The sequence below is a fragment of the Mesoplodon densirostris genome, chromosome 4 (assembly GCF_025265405.1).
Source record: "Mesoplodon densirostris isolate mMesDen1 chromosome 4, mMesDen1 primary haplotype, whole genome shotgun sequence".
Classification (NCBI taxonomy): domain Eukaryota; kingdom Metazoa; phylum Chordata; class Mammalia; order Artiodactyla; family Ziphiidae; genus Mesoplodon; species Mesoplodon densirostris.
The window spans coordinates 135,960,529-135,975,356 of record NC_082664.1 but is presented as its reverse complement, the minus strand read 5'-3'; the positions used below and the strand labels follow the sequence as shown (position 1 = coordinate 135,975,356).

At 34.3% G+C, this 14,828-nt stretch overlaps 1 protein-coding gene across 6 annotated transcripts in view; it reads left to right on the top strand.

Annotated features, from left to right (window-relative positions):
* The window catches only part of TCF12 (transcription factor 12), a 393,224-nt gene that overhangs the window by 320,385 nt on the left and 58,011 nt on the right, over positions 1 to 14,828 (top strand). Inside the window, exon 1 of one of the 6 annotated variants that reach the window (XM_060097292.1) lies at positions 11,174 to 11,338. The exons of 4 other annotated variants lie outside the window; for them this stretch is intronic. In XM_060097292.1, coding sequence (XP_059953275.1) covers positions 11,270 to 11,338 — 69 coding nt within the window. In that variant the 5' untranslated portion in view covers positions 11,174 to 11,269. Of the gene's footprint in view, positions 1 to 11,173; positions 11,339 to 14,828 lie in introns of those variants that run through there. One more of the 6 variants, XM_060097290.1, reaches the window with a different exon arrangement.

Sequence of the window (14,828 nt, the reverse complement as noted above, 5' to 3'; positions counted from 1 at the left end):
ATATACTTCCTGTGAAAAACAGACCCAAAGAGAAACAAAATAAAACCCTGTTTTTTGTTTGTTTGTTTTTTAGATCCATTACGTGATATTCATTAGTCCCTTTATCATTTCCTTAAGGCCCTAGGCACACTGATAGAAACTTTCCAGGACAGTTATTTGCCTTAAAATGTACCTGACTAGGATGATAGAAGAACCTCAGTATATAAAGTGGATGCTACGAAGTCATAATTTTTCTAGGATTTAAATGTCACATTAGGTAATAACATGCAGAAGTTTATGACATCAAAAGTAAGTCCACATAGAGATATTAGAAAATGTTTGTTTGAAACAATTGGGTTTAAAGTATTTAAATAATTTGACTTTGATATAAACAATTCTATTATAATTTTTTCCTTGAACTTACATGTACATGTGCCTAATCACCATCTTTTATCCTGGTCCAACTTCCTCATAGAACCCAAAGCTAAAAAAGTAGTTCCTAGCAGCTTGAGAATCAGTTCCAACCCATGTATGATTGTGAGACAGATTCTGTTGAAACACGTGACATGTCTCTCTAAACCTAAAAGCTTCATTCAAAACTTAAGAGAAGGGCTTCCCTGGTGGCGCAGTGGTTGAGAGTCCGCCTGCCGATGCAGGGGACACGGGTTCGTGCCCTGGTCCGGGAAGATCCCACATGCCGCGGAAGAGCTGGGCCTGTGAGCCATGGCCGCTGAGCCTGCGCATCCGGAGCCTGTGCTCTGCAACGGGAGATCTCTATAAATTTAAGTGAATATTTATGGTTCTTATTTAGTTTTTTTTTTTTAGTTTTATGATGGCTAGTGTTAATAAGAAATAATACTTCGTAAATAAGTAATAAAACTTTTCAAGTTTTCCAACTTGAGCTTGATAATTTTTTAAACCATAAAACTTGAGATAATTGAAATTGTTATCAATATGTTTTTGAACATCACCGAAGATACTTATAAATTTCAAAAAACAGTAATTTGAGTGAGAATTAGAAATTTATTGCTACTAGAGTGGGCTCCATTTAGTAAATTTCCACTGAGAGAAATATGAATTCATTCTGATAAAGTTAGTAAATATAAAGTGCTTATTGTGAATTAAGAATTCTTCTAGGCTTTAGATATTTAAGTAATAATAAACCATGGACCTTGTATCCTGTCTTCAAGATGCTTATAGTCAAAAGGTAAGTTTGACCTTTGGAAATAAGTTAACTTTAAAATTTTTTTCATTTGAGTGATTATTGCCCCCTGGGCACATAGTGGAGTATCCAGGAAATGCTTTTTGAATTAAATTAAGAGGATAAAAATAAATACTGTGAAGCTATTATTTTATGTTACCTATAATGGGGAACATCATCTTTTAATGACTTCCTGCTCCAAGCTGTACTTTTCAACTTTCTCCTACTCTGGCTGTTCCAAATCATCAAAAATATGTTAACTTGCTTTTTTTGTATAAGACACTGAACTGTTTGTCATATTTTTTTCCTCAATTGTGCAGTTAACTCCTAATTATACACAATAATAGGAATAAATTTGCCCCCCAAGTGGTAAATTACCAGTAATTCAGCCATAACTCTACAGTGTGCTGGGATTGACGTAGTGAACAATGTAGTGTCATGATTCTCATGTGACAGATGTGTGTAGAAAACCATAATACAGGAAACCTTTTTCTAAAGGAAAAAAAGTTATGGTTTCATTGACATAAAAGTAAAACAGTGGTTATCTTCCCATACTAAATTTCTCATAGTAAAATTGTCTTCAAGAATTTGATCATTTCTTACCACCTGCTGCCATCTTCATTATCCAAGCCACTTTTATCTCTTTCCTGAATTAAAGCAGCATCTTCCCAACTGACCTCCCAATTTTCCTTAAATCATTTTTTTAATACAAGACAATCCCTTTAAATTTTAAGTCAGACGATATCATTCTTCTGCTCAAAATCCTCCAACAGCATCTCTTATCTCTGTAAAACCAAAGTCCTTAAAATGGCTTTCAAGACCCTTCTTATCTGTTTTTTGCTACCTCCCAGACTTAATCTTCCACTAATTTATCCCTCTAGCCTTCTGCCCTCTTTACTGCTCCTTAAAGATATCAAGCACTGTCCTGCCTCAGGGCCTTTGCATTTTACTCTTCTCTCAGCCAGAGCACACCTCCCTTAGTACCCATATAGCTAGTTTCCTTATATACTTTTCTCTTTGATCACATATCACTTTATCACTGTTTCCTGACCATCCTATATAAAATGGCAACATGCCAGATATTCCCCTCTCTCCTTTCCTGCTATAATTTTCTTTAAAACACTTACTACCATCTGATGTACTATAATTTATTCTTTATCTGTCTTACCCAGGAGAATTTTGATAAAACGGGGATTTTACTTATGTTGTTTATTGCTTTATCAGCAGCTCCGAGGTGCATAATAGATGCTCAGTGAATAGTTGTTGAATAAATGAACAAACTTAAATGATTAGCAATACAGCCATAGTTGTTCTTTCTTCCGGGATCATATTCATTTGACTCAGAGAAGGTATAAACAACATACTGAACAATCTGAAATTAACATATTCTTCAAGGACAACTACAAGTATATTTTAACTATCTATACTGTAAGATGTTTAACATGGTTAAACTTTGTAAAAGCTTTTCAGGGAGAAAAAGAAAGCTCCAGTTTTTCATCAGAAAAGTGGAAATGTTTTCTGTGGCAAAGATCACTGGAATTCTTCCCCTTTACATAGGCATAGTTACTCTCAGTTAGATACATCACAGCTAGGAAGACCTGAATTTGGTTTTCCATGTGTGGACTCAGCATTAATAATTGTGATCCTGTATTCATATGATCTTTATTCCAATTTTAACAATAGTAACACAGTTTGAATCTTTTTAATATATCAGTCATTTCAGTCTGAAATAACCAGTGTTAGAGCAACCCAGTGTTCCTCAACATCACACAGCTGGGGCTTCCCTGGTGACGCAGTGGTTAAGAATCCACCTGCCAGTGCAGGGGACACAGATTCGAGCCCTAGTCTGGGAAGATCCCACATGGCGTAGAGCAACTAAGCCCATGCACCACAACTACTGAGCCTGTGCTCTAGAGCCACGAGCCCCAACTACTGAGCCCACGCACCTCAAGCCTGTGCTCCACAACAAGAGAAGCCACTGCAATGAGAAGCCCGCACACCACAACCAAGAGTAGACCCCGCTCGCCACAACTAGAGAAAGTCTGCGTGCAGCAGTGAAGACCAATGCAGCCAAAAATAAATAAGTAAATAAATTAATTTTTTAAAAAAAGATCATACAGCTGTAAAGGTACTGTGGTATTGCTACATGCTTTTCACCCTTTATTCTTCTATTATACCCTGTAAACTATCCAACCTACGTATTCATTACAGCCACCTTTGTTTATAATCCACATAACAATCTCTTTTATGATGTACTAAATTCTCCAGCCAAAAGGCACAAAGAAGCAAATCACAGGCCCAACTTCTTTATTACCGAACAGTGCAGGAGCCACAGCCTACTTAGTTAAGATGGGCTCTCTTAAGTTAAGGATTGTCTCCTTAACTCTTGTTGCCTGCTAAAATTATAACAAAGCCATCTCTGTAGAGGCTTACGTGTTTATTTGAAGAATATGGCCAAAAATCTTTATTTTCCTGGTGGTGCTGTATTAAACATGAAATGTCTGACCTGTAGATCAAACTGCACATTATTAAGAAACCAAAATTGTTATCGAGCTAATTAGATGACAGAATTAGGTAAGAGTTGTTACCTATTGGTAAGATGTCAACCCTTTTCATTTTTTTTTTACCATTTTATCCTAGACACTACAGAGCTATTTAAAAAGATGTTAGTTTTAAACGAAAATATTACTAGAAATACATAACTAAACCCGTTGTAAAGATAATTCACTTGCCAGCGTATAAATGTTACTAGAATACAAGCATTTGGACTCTTAGCTTAGTATTGAGAAGTTGTAATTATGTTTTTGATTCCCTATCTGATCAACCTTTCATTTCATGTGAGGCTCTGGGCTTTTAACTGTGCCACTTGCAGATATGATTATAAAAATACAATTTAAGGTTGTGTGTGGACATTAGGTATCATCTATGCCAGTGAGTCATAACCTGGGTCTTCAAAATTAGTAATACAAAATGTAAATATTTCAGAAAACCTAAAAAATTGTGTAATTTACTGAAATAAATTATCCATGCTATCAGATTTCTTTCACTAGAATTAGCTCAGCTCAGCATGGCAATGCTTCATTTTCCTTTTAATCAGAAGTTCTGAATGGGAGTTGCATGGCTTTTTTTTAACAGGGAAAATTATTCATTATAACTCAAAAGAAGTTTGGGAGACAAAAATCTTTCAAAATAGGAATTCAGTGTTTTGGGGTGGAGTAGGTAATAAAAGGTTTTACTGTTGGTGAAAAGGCTAGGAAATGTTTCGCCTAGTTTAATTCCTGAGTTTTCCAGAAATGGAAACTCAGACTCAGGGAAATTCAGTGACCTCGCCTAAGCTCTCCTGCCTCCTAAGAGGCAGAGCTAAAACCTGAATCCCTGTCTCCTGACTCCTAGTCTATGCTCTTTGTCATCATATGGTATGACGCCACAGTGTCTGGAACCTGAGCAGCTGCTCTCATGTTACAGAGTACTAATGAGTGGTAGGGAGAATTATTCTGCCCTACTGTAAGTATTTGTGATAGGGATGCATAGAACAAGTAGCTTAACCCATTTTCTTCTTTCAGAGTTTTGTGACTGTGTTTCCCAATCTGTCTGGTAAGGAACACTTGTTGGGGTGGTATATTGCCTTTACCAGTGAAGCATACTAAGTAAGCATTACTGAAACTTTTGTTTTGCCTTAAACTGACACTATCTCCCATCTCCTCCCCTGTTTATTATACCATCCTCATATATGTTTTCAAACTGAAGTATTACGTGGCTTTTGTTGAGAGTTGGTCACCAGAATTTAATGGTTAGAAATCATTCTCTTTTTAAGATGGGTCTTTTCATAAATTCAGGATCTGCATGATTTCTTCCAGTGAGTATAGCTAAAATGAACTCTGCTTTGTTACTTGATCATTACAAATATGAGGCAGGATGATTTGGTAGATACTCAGTACTTAATTAATTAGAGGTATGAAGTATTAAAAAATTACTAACCACTAGCAAGAATTTTTACTGGAACAAAACATAGATTGGGTGCCAGAAATAACTTAATGTATAAGTTATTTAGAGTTTCCAGTTGCAGATTCTTGAAATGGCTCTGGGCTAAGTAAGATGCAGATGTTATTTCTGGTCTCTTTAAAAATAAATTTAAAATAGAGTAGAATATCATGGTACTGTTCCATTTCTCATAAATCGAAAGGATCTGGTACTTTCCAGCTCAGAAGAAAAAAATTACACAGGTCAAAGAAGAAATAAAAAACCGGGGAGCACTTTCCTTAAGGGAGAGCTAACTGGACCCAAGATCAAATTGTTTACCTTTATGGTTTAAAATAATAGCTTTGTTTGCTTCTAGTTTTTGTTTTGTTGTAACCTAATAAGTCAGTAGTGCAATACCTTGTCCCAGTCTTGAAAGCTCATCAGAAGTGCTGGTTTGTTAAAGAATTTTAAAACCTGGATACTCTCCTCAACTTTCTTTTACCCGCACACACACCATTAGTGCTGTGATTATAGAGCCATCTGCAGGAAAATTATCAAGTTGCAACATAGTTAATGATTCTCTTACCGTGTTATTTCAAGTGGTAAATGAGAAGTGACAAACTGCAATTCATATGGGGAAAGAAATGGACAGCCAAGAGATGCAGGAATTATTAGGGAGGGGGACTCCCCACTTTAATTTTTAGAGGAAAACTGCTTTGTCATAGTGAGTTCATGATCAAGAGAAACATGAAGTTTGCTTCATGTTTTATATATTCTCAGTAATGGTAGTTCTGTCTTGTTTGAAGGGGTATTTAATGATTGCCTTTTAGAAGCTTTGTATGATCTGTCAGTTCTGTTCATGTTGATGTCAGAGGGATACTATTTAGTTACCTCAGAAAGAGATTTATCTGCTTTTCTCCTCCAGGAGGTACGGCTGTTTTTACACATCCTCATTTTGGTCATATGGTTGTCAAAAGGGGAATTAAACAAGTGTTCTTTTGCCCTATAAATGTGGTTTATACAGCTGACTGTTTACATTGGCTATACAGATAGGTGTTTTCTATTTTGTTAAGCATTAAGCATTTCTAAAACTCATGTTAGGCTTGAGATCTTTGTAAAGAGATGATAAGAAATCTGATGTTCTATGTCTGAGACAGATGATGTAATTTGTGAACTTTAGCATGAATTTTACTGAGAAGTGGGGGGGGGTTGATTGTTCCTCATTTCCAATCAATATCCAAGTAAATTGTGTACCAGTTTTCAGACCAATCTGTAATATAACTCTGATTATTGGTTTGGCTAGGATTTAGGTACTCACAACTAAGTCATAATTGGAACCATTTTTTCAAAATATCACCTGAGGAAAGATCAGAAAATCAGGTCTTTGATTTTTAATATTTTCATACAGTGGAGAGACAGTATTTGGAAGCCTTTTTACTGATTGATTAGTATCAGCAAGATAGATGAGAGTAATGTTGAGTTAGAAGATGCATTATATGATTTCAGATAAATAGCATTATTATGTTTAAATAATAGGTACTGATTGTTAGTGGATCGGTTTGAGAGGGATGCATTATTTCGCTAGAGTTTTATATTCTTGCTTTATTTTTTGCAAAAGTAAATTTTCTAAATTGTGAGAAAAATAGTATTTCTAAATATTAGAAAAAGACCAGAAGACCAACTTCCTGAACACTTAGGAGTGACTTTATTTACAAAGCAGCATATACTAGAAAAATTTGCAATATAATATTCAGATATAATACCTGGAATTTTTTGGTGTCTTACTGTGCATTTAGGAGATAGCATTCATTTACTAGTCATCTTTCTACATGCTAAATAAGGAAAAGGAGACATTGGGGAAGGGTCTTTTGCTTTTGTATCTTCCTACGTGTAGATTCTCTTATTTATTATTCTCTTAAACCTATCCTCACCCCGCACCTCCCTTGCAACCAATAACATATTAGTTATTCACTGAGTTTCGTAAAGCAGGAATATATAGAGTTCATTTGTGGAATTATTCACATGTGAACTTTGTTTAGCTTTGTTTTTCACTCTGAAAATCTTATTTTCCAGGAATTGATTCACTTAGAAATAATGTTGAAACTTTTCATGAGGAATCCTATGAGTGGGTTTTAGATTTACTTTTCCAGCCAGATCTTCTGGCCTTTTGGGACACTGGAATGTTGCCTGCTTATTTTAGAAAAAGGTACAATAATATTAACCACTAACTGGCCTTAATTAATTAATTAATTCAAGATGTGTAATTCAGTTAAATTGAAATTTTCTTTTAAAATTTTTTTAGAATTTTAAGTCACTCTTGAAACATTCTTGTTTAAGATAGTTTAAAAAACAGATTTGAGAGTTACAGCAATCCAAATATCAGGGATAAAGAAGAGCTAATAAAATAAATTAAAATATTGCATGGGTAACCCCAGGAAATTTTGCATAGCTCTCCAAGGATGATCTGTTTCCCAGTCAACAGAAAAATAAGAAGGAAATAAGGGCCTGGAATTTAAACTGAAGTTGCCAGAAGGTCTCTACCTAGTAGGTTTTTTGGAAACATTTTTTCCTAAATCTTCTGGAAAGAAGTAAATTGCTTAGGCAAAACACATAATAGCTTTTTCTTATCTAGTTTAGGTCTGTGCTTGATGATTGTTGGAATGGCAATAAACATCACATCCTGAACCTACTGAAGGAAGGGAAGTATATTTTAAAATCAGTGAAATGCAGTAATCCTCAAACCAGGAATAATCAGTTTGCTAATAAAAGATGTATGGCTCCAAGTCATATTTTTTCAGGGTTCTCTGACATTTTCATTAATCATGTTGCCAGTGTGTACAGTAATGCCCATTTTGCTCTAAAAGTTGGTGAGTTTTTAGATTGTTGGACTAGGTAGCATGAATATTGAGTCAGATCACATAATCTTAGAATAACACATAAGTGATTACGTAGAATTGCGGGTGGAAACAATTCAGGATAAAAAGTGCATGACAGTTCAGAGCTCCTGTGCAGGCTGCACGTCTGTCTGAAATCAGGTTTAAAAAGTGGCCCTGTCTCCAGCTGACTCGTTTTGTCAGACTGAGTCATAGGATTAACCCTTGACATGTTCCTTCAAAAAAAAGAGGCAAAGATTAAACAACTGCATTGACTAGAGCAGCACTTGATCCATCTATATGCATTTTTTTTCCTGTAATATGATTCTGCTTAAGAAAAAAAATTGTGCTGCAGCTGTTACATAGATTAAATTAGGTTTTTTAAAAAAATATTTTTGAGGAAGAGAAAAAGGACTTTATCATAGAAGATAATTTGTAACTGTTAAAAATATGTCTACATCAACCAGTTTTACTTTCTTTTGGGTAAGGCAGACTTCAAAAAGATGTTATTTTGAGTAGCAAACTTGAAGGACATTACCATAGCATATGAGTAAAATACGGGACTATTTTATTTAAATTACCACCAGTTTTCCTGATGATTTGCTGTTTTTGAGGAATAAATTTAATGCCATATGTATGTAAACGCCCACCCACCCCCCACCTCTTCTCTCTTCCCTCACGTTTCTACATCGCCCTCAGTTTAGGCAGTAGCGTATACCAAGTGATTGTGTTGGGTACGTGGCGGGGGGGGCTCCATCTTACATTTAAGCACATGTATGGATTTTCTATCTATGTTTTTGAGAGGAGGAATGAAAAGTAGAAGCAAAAGCTTTTAATTAATTACTCAGCTCTGCTTAGAAACTATTATGTTTCAAAGTTCAGGTTTCAGGTTTAATAGCAAGTCTTATCCAGTTCCTTAATAAACTGCTTTAGAACAGTAAAAGTATTATACTGTCTGGTTTTACTCTGAACTTTTTAAACTTGGATATTTGTTTATTACTTTCAGAATACCATATCATTGCCTCTAAAATAAAGAACTGTTAATGAAATACTCAAATTTTCATTGTGCTTTAATAGCCAAGATTGCATAGCTGGATTTACATTATGCCGTTTGTTTTAACAAACATCATAGTGCTCTCTCTTTTCTGGCAAGCCCCAAAGAAACGAGCCTAACTACTGTAGGTGGATTTTTTTTTTTAATCAATATATAAAAGTTTTCTCAGGTTGAAGCTGAGCTTCCTACTGATTGTAGGAAGAAAATGTTGAAGTGCTTTGTGGCTGCCCTTTTCCCCCAGTCCCCTAAATTTCTATTTTAAAAGTAAGTTTTTTTGTTTTTTTCATTAAGGAAAAAAGGAAATTTTATTTTGGATGGTTGATTTTCCTTTTTTTTTTTTTTTTTTTTTTTAGCTGTTCTGTCAGAGAGAGACTATGTCTATAAAAGACTAAAATTTACTTGAATGGTTTTAAGGCATGGCATTGTTAATTGTAAGTCAACGCTTTTTACACAGTTCTCTAAGGATTGAAATGGGTCTTTGTGGTCTCTCAGGAGGGAGGAAGTTACAAGCCACTCTGCAGACTGGCATTTTAATGGTCTGCTGTACAGTGATGTTCTTTTGCAGCTGCTGCTTAGCCTTTTCTATATCTGGAGAGTGTGGGGAGGTTTTATTGTTATTCCAACACCATCAGCTTTTAAAACATTATGAACTTAGCTGGCCTTACTGTCTTATTTGATTTTATTGTTATATTTTAATCAATATTTTTCATAAAAATGGGGTGTTTGGGGGTCCCTTATAGAATATTCCTAGAATATTCCCTTAGAGCAGTTCTGCTTCATGAAAGGTGCCTTTAAAAAAGTGATGTGTCCCTTTTTTGCAGCTTGTGAGCTGTCCTCTGATTAACAGTTTTGTGAGAACCTGCAAGGCACAGGGAGAAGAGATAGTACAAAGAGGTTTTCATGGGGGGAAATGAGAGGAGAGAAAAGTTGCTATTCTGTTTTTCTGGGTTAGAATCCACACCAAAAGACAAATTGAAATTTTTTTAAATAATGAAATATGTTTGTGTGTGAGAAACAAAGTATTTGCAAAACAATGTCTAAGACCTTTTGACTTCTAAGTATAATGCATTTTTTAAATCTATGAGATGTTTATTCCCACACTGATTATTTTTCCTTTTTGAGAAATTTGAACATTATAACATTCATAAAAATATGAATATATCAAGTGTTAGTTAAGAACAATAATGAACTTGGAGGAAAGACTTCCAAGAAATCTTTTTTAGTTTATTAGCTGTAGTGCACATTTTGTCTATACATACCAGCCTTTCATATTTTTATGTAAGGGAAAACAAAACTTTGTTTGTTTTTTCTTTTTAATTATTGAATTGCTTAGTACATATTCTAGAAAAGTGCAGTCCATTATAAACTTTTAATTGGTGTTATGAGTGAGGAATTTAAGGGGCTTTATAATTGAAAACCTATATTAAATATTATGTTTTAAAAACAGATGATTTATTTTCAAGATAATTTTTTGAATTGTTGGAATGAACTTTTTCATGAAATGTGTCCCTTTCAAATTTCTTTCCATACCATTTTTATAACATAAAAAATCATGGTTTGTTCTAGCTAGTTTAGAGGTACTTACATGACAGGTCCGCTTTCTCCAGGAAGTGACTTTGTGCAAGGCTTAACTGTTTAGATCCTTCTTGTTACACATGATTCAGTGTTTCCAATTCCTGATTGCTTGATCATGTGTTTATCATAGTTAGAAGCAACTGTAGGCCATGCCAGATGGTAATGTTGCTAGAGGTGTAGCAAGCTAGGTTTCCCTGCTACAAGTGCTCTAATTTAAACTAAAAATAGGTTAGCAGATCTGTCAGTTTGTCTTTCTTTGAAAGAGACATATATACTATATATATGACAATATTAATAATTCCTTGGGATATTTGTCTCCAGGACACTGTATCACTTTTTATTATTTAGCACTTGTGACTTGTATTTTTTTAAAATTCCAGAATTTGTCTTATTGGTATCCTCCACCAGTGTGAGGACTTGATAGAGATTGAAAGAGGTTACTTACAGCACAAACCCTCCCTCTCTGCTCCGTGAGTTGGTTCAGTCCTATTTTGCATAAGTTCCTTTTGAGTAGATCATGTGTGGATGCATAGTGCTGAAGACTTAACTCTGTTTGGCTGTGTGGATGTATGTCTTGGAGAGAAGCTGTGTGCATTAGCTGCAAACATTAACATTTTCAAAATCAACATGTATTGTGCTTATCCTGTCCCTGGAATGGGCAGCAATTCTTTGATGTATTACTACAATGGAAAAACGGTAAGTCTTTTTCTTTGTTCAGATAGCTTCTAACTGGTTTGTTTAAGGGAAAGGAGGGTAGATTAATTACTTTTTACTAAAACCTGTGAGGTTTTGTTTTATCATTTTCTGTAATACGTTAAGATTGTATGTTTCTTTGTAAGTAAGGTTAGCAAAGTTGTCTTTGACACAGTTATTCAATAGTTTTTGGCTTTTATTTTTAAAATAATATAGAAAATAAACTTGAATTTGTGGGATATTTTTTTAATGCCTGATGTCTTTACTAGTAATGAGCTTGAAAGTACATTAGTTTTAATGTTTTCTTATATTGTAAACATATAATCTACATGTAAAATACATATATAACAGAGAGAGAAAGAGGGAAGATTACTTGATGCTTTGTAGATAGAAGGGAAAGATGAAAGTCATCTTAGATATTCATAAAAATAACAAGTATGAAGCTCTGGGAATGATTAGGGAAGCAGTCAGCTAGTGAGGGCCGTATTTCCTGTTTGGAGTTTCAGGTCCGGAGCCTGACTTTACTCAGATACCATCTGTTTCCAATCAAACTAGAATTTTGACCCTGTACAGATTCATAAAATAAATCACTATTTTTCAAAGAGTGCATTTATACATTTTCCAAAGAATGTATTTCTGGTCGATTTATAGCACATGGTTAGATGTTTTAAAATAATACCTTTCTGTGTTGCTAAGTAAAACTTCTCTGTTTTTTAAATTAATTACTCAGTATTAATTACTTAGTATGTTTCTACAAAAATATCTTTAAGTCAGAGGATTTTGTGTATTCTAAAAAGAAGGTGAACTTCTCTGGAACATTCAATAGGACTTATCTTTATAAGATAGTTGATAAACATAAAAATGTTATACTAGTGAATAACAATCTTGGGTTTATGTCAGGAATTCAGTATTTTCCTCCTCAATTTTTCCAAAACAATGTATTAGCTCAGGTGTTTTATTAAATATATAAATGACTTTAGCAATTTTTTTTGGTCAGGAGTGGAGGCATTTTTAATGTTAATGTTTGAAGTTATAAAAGAAATTAATCACATTTTCCTAAAATAGGTATACAGTCAGTTATGTTGGTCCCTTCCCTTTTTACCACTTGAAAATGTTTTAAAGTAGCATATGACTTTAACCAGTGTACGTGAGAACTAATGAAAGCACTTTTTCGTTCTCTGACTGCTTTGGTAAGGCCTCTTTGGACTTCGTTAGCATTTGGTTTTTAACTTTTCAGTAAGCTTTCTTACTAGATGACAATCAAGCCAAAATATCCTTAAACTCATTAAAAAGTATGTGTTCACACTAGCCATATAAACAGAGCTTTTGGAGAATGTGAGAGGTAGATTTAGATGGGTAGTGTAAGTGAAATAACTTGATCTCTATGTAATTTCCTTGGCAACTGTCTTTCAAATGTGAAATTTTTTTCTTTTATGTTCAATTCTAAGTAAAATAGTCTGTTTGAAAATGGTGTGTGTGCAAGTTTAGTAAAATTAATCATACAGGACCCCTGAAGCAGAGAGACTATAACTCAGATTGAGTTTAGATTTTATTCTTTCAAGAGCACAGATCACTCTATTACAGCATTTCTCTTTGTTCTACATTTGGGGGTGGAGGGGTGGGGGACAGCTTTGATCGTATTAAGTATTTCCAGGCTTACGGTAGATGACATGGCTGGTATGTTAGAAAAGTGTAGCCTGAAAGTTGATAGCCTGTGCTTGATATAGGTCAAAGGTGACTTTTATGTTCTTGAAAAATGCGTAAAGGATGATATATTTTCTTAGTCCTCTGTATCATAAGCCCTTAGTCTTATATGTGTTTTACTTTTACCACATCTAGTTTATTATTATTATTCTAACTCTTCAATAAGAAAATCATATAGTATGTAATTATAATATCCAAAGATTATGGTAAATACCTCATCTTTGTATATATTGGGAAATGTCTACCCATCAATGCTTTATAGTAAAAACTAGCACTTTAAATTAATGTTGCCAGAGTCTAAGTGAAATGTATTTCCTCACTTGAGTTATGGAATTTTTGTATAATTCTCATAATGAACCGGTTAGATTTAAGCTCACTCTTTAACTCCATTTTATCAATTTATCTTAAGATGATAGGACAGATTTATATTTTGAATATTAATATTTTGATTTCATTTTTAAGATCCTTTTACGGGTATTATGAAAGAGTGAGAAATCCTGAGTGATACTGGGCTTAAAGAAAATGCTTTCCCTTTTTTTCTGGTTTTTATTTTTAAATTTTCAAGTTGATTTCCATATATTTAAGGATGCTTGGGGTAATTTAATAAATAGATTGAACAGACTCTAGGAAAAAATAGATTAATAAGAGAAGAGCCTTTTCATATTTTGTTATTTAAGATGATGTGGCCGTATTGTACTGTTGGAAATATAAGAGGCTTGGGGATCTATGTGCAGAAAAGAAAAGGCAAAAATGTTAACCCTGTTTTCCCCACTATCTGAAAAGAGAAGGAGTTAATGCTTTATATGACATGTAGCTTTTGTGTACCTGTATGATGTACCATGCTATAAGATATTAATATGTGTTTATGATAAATAGAGGACTTAAAATCACTTTGAATATTATCTATTTTTTTGAACTTTGAAAAATAGCAAGGAATAATGGATTTCTGAGATTCCTTACTTATACAGAACTTGGCCTGCACTCAGTTTTCTCATTGATATGACTCAATTGTCCTTTATGCAGAAAGGTAGAAAGTCTTAGAGGTAAAGGAAGGAAAGTTTTGGGAGGAGAGGATTCCTGTTCTCTTCACCTTGGGATTCTGGAGTTTCAGCCTTCCTCTGATCTCATCAGCCTCCATTTTCTAGGCCTTGAACTGAAGATGCTACAAAGTGTTTCAGGTATAAAAATTGCAGCAAGTACAGACATGATGCTCTTTTCATTATTTCAGGGGATTATTTTAATATTATTAGAGACAACACAGAAATCCAAGTTTTAAAACTCAAGCTTAGAAACACATTTTGAATATTCACCTTCTTTGTATGGAATCTGGGAAAGAAGAGACAGGAACTAACATGATCATAAGGGCTACTCTGTGTCAGGAACTACGCTGGGGACTTTATGTTTACCTCATTTAATTCTCATAACCACTCTGTCATTTAGCTGTTACTAGCCTCCTTTTATAAGTAAGGAAAAATTGGTGCTGGGAAGTTAGGTAACTTGTTTAAGCCCCACCCTGCTAGTTAAATGTTGAGGCCAGAACTGAACCCAGGTCTGTCTCCTAAGAGCAGGTTTTCTCTTTTCTAACATCCAAGGACAAGTAAACTAGTCTCCATAGCAAAGGGCCAGATTTCACTTATCCTTACTACTGGTTGTATCAAAGTACTCCGTTGGAAAGAAAATGTCATTGAGAAAAATACTAGGCCATTCTTACAAATAAATATATTTTGCATATATGATCAAACTTACAATTTTATGAAGGCTAATTGATATGGTCAGTCAAGCAGCTTTT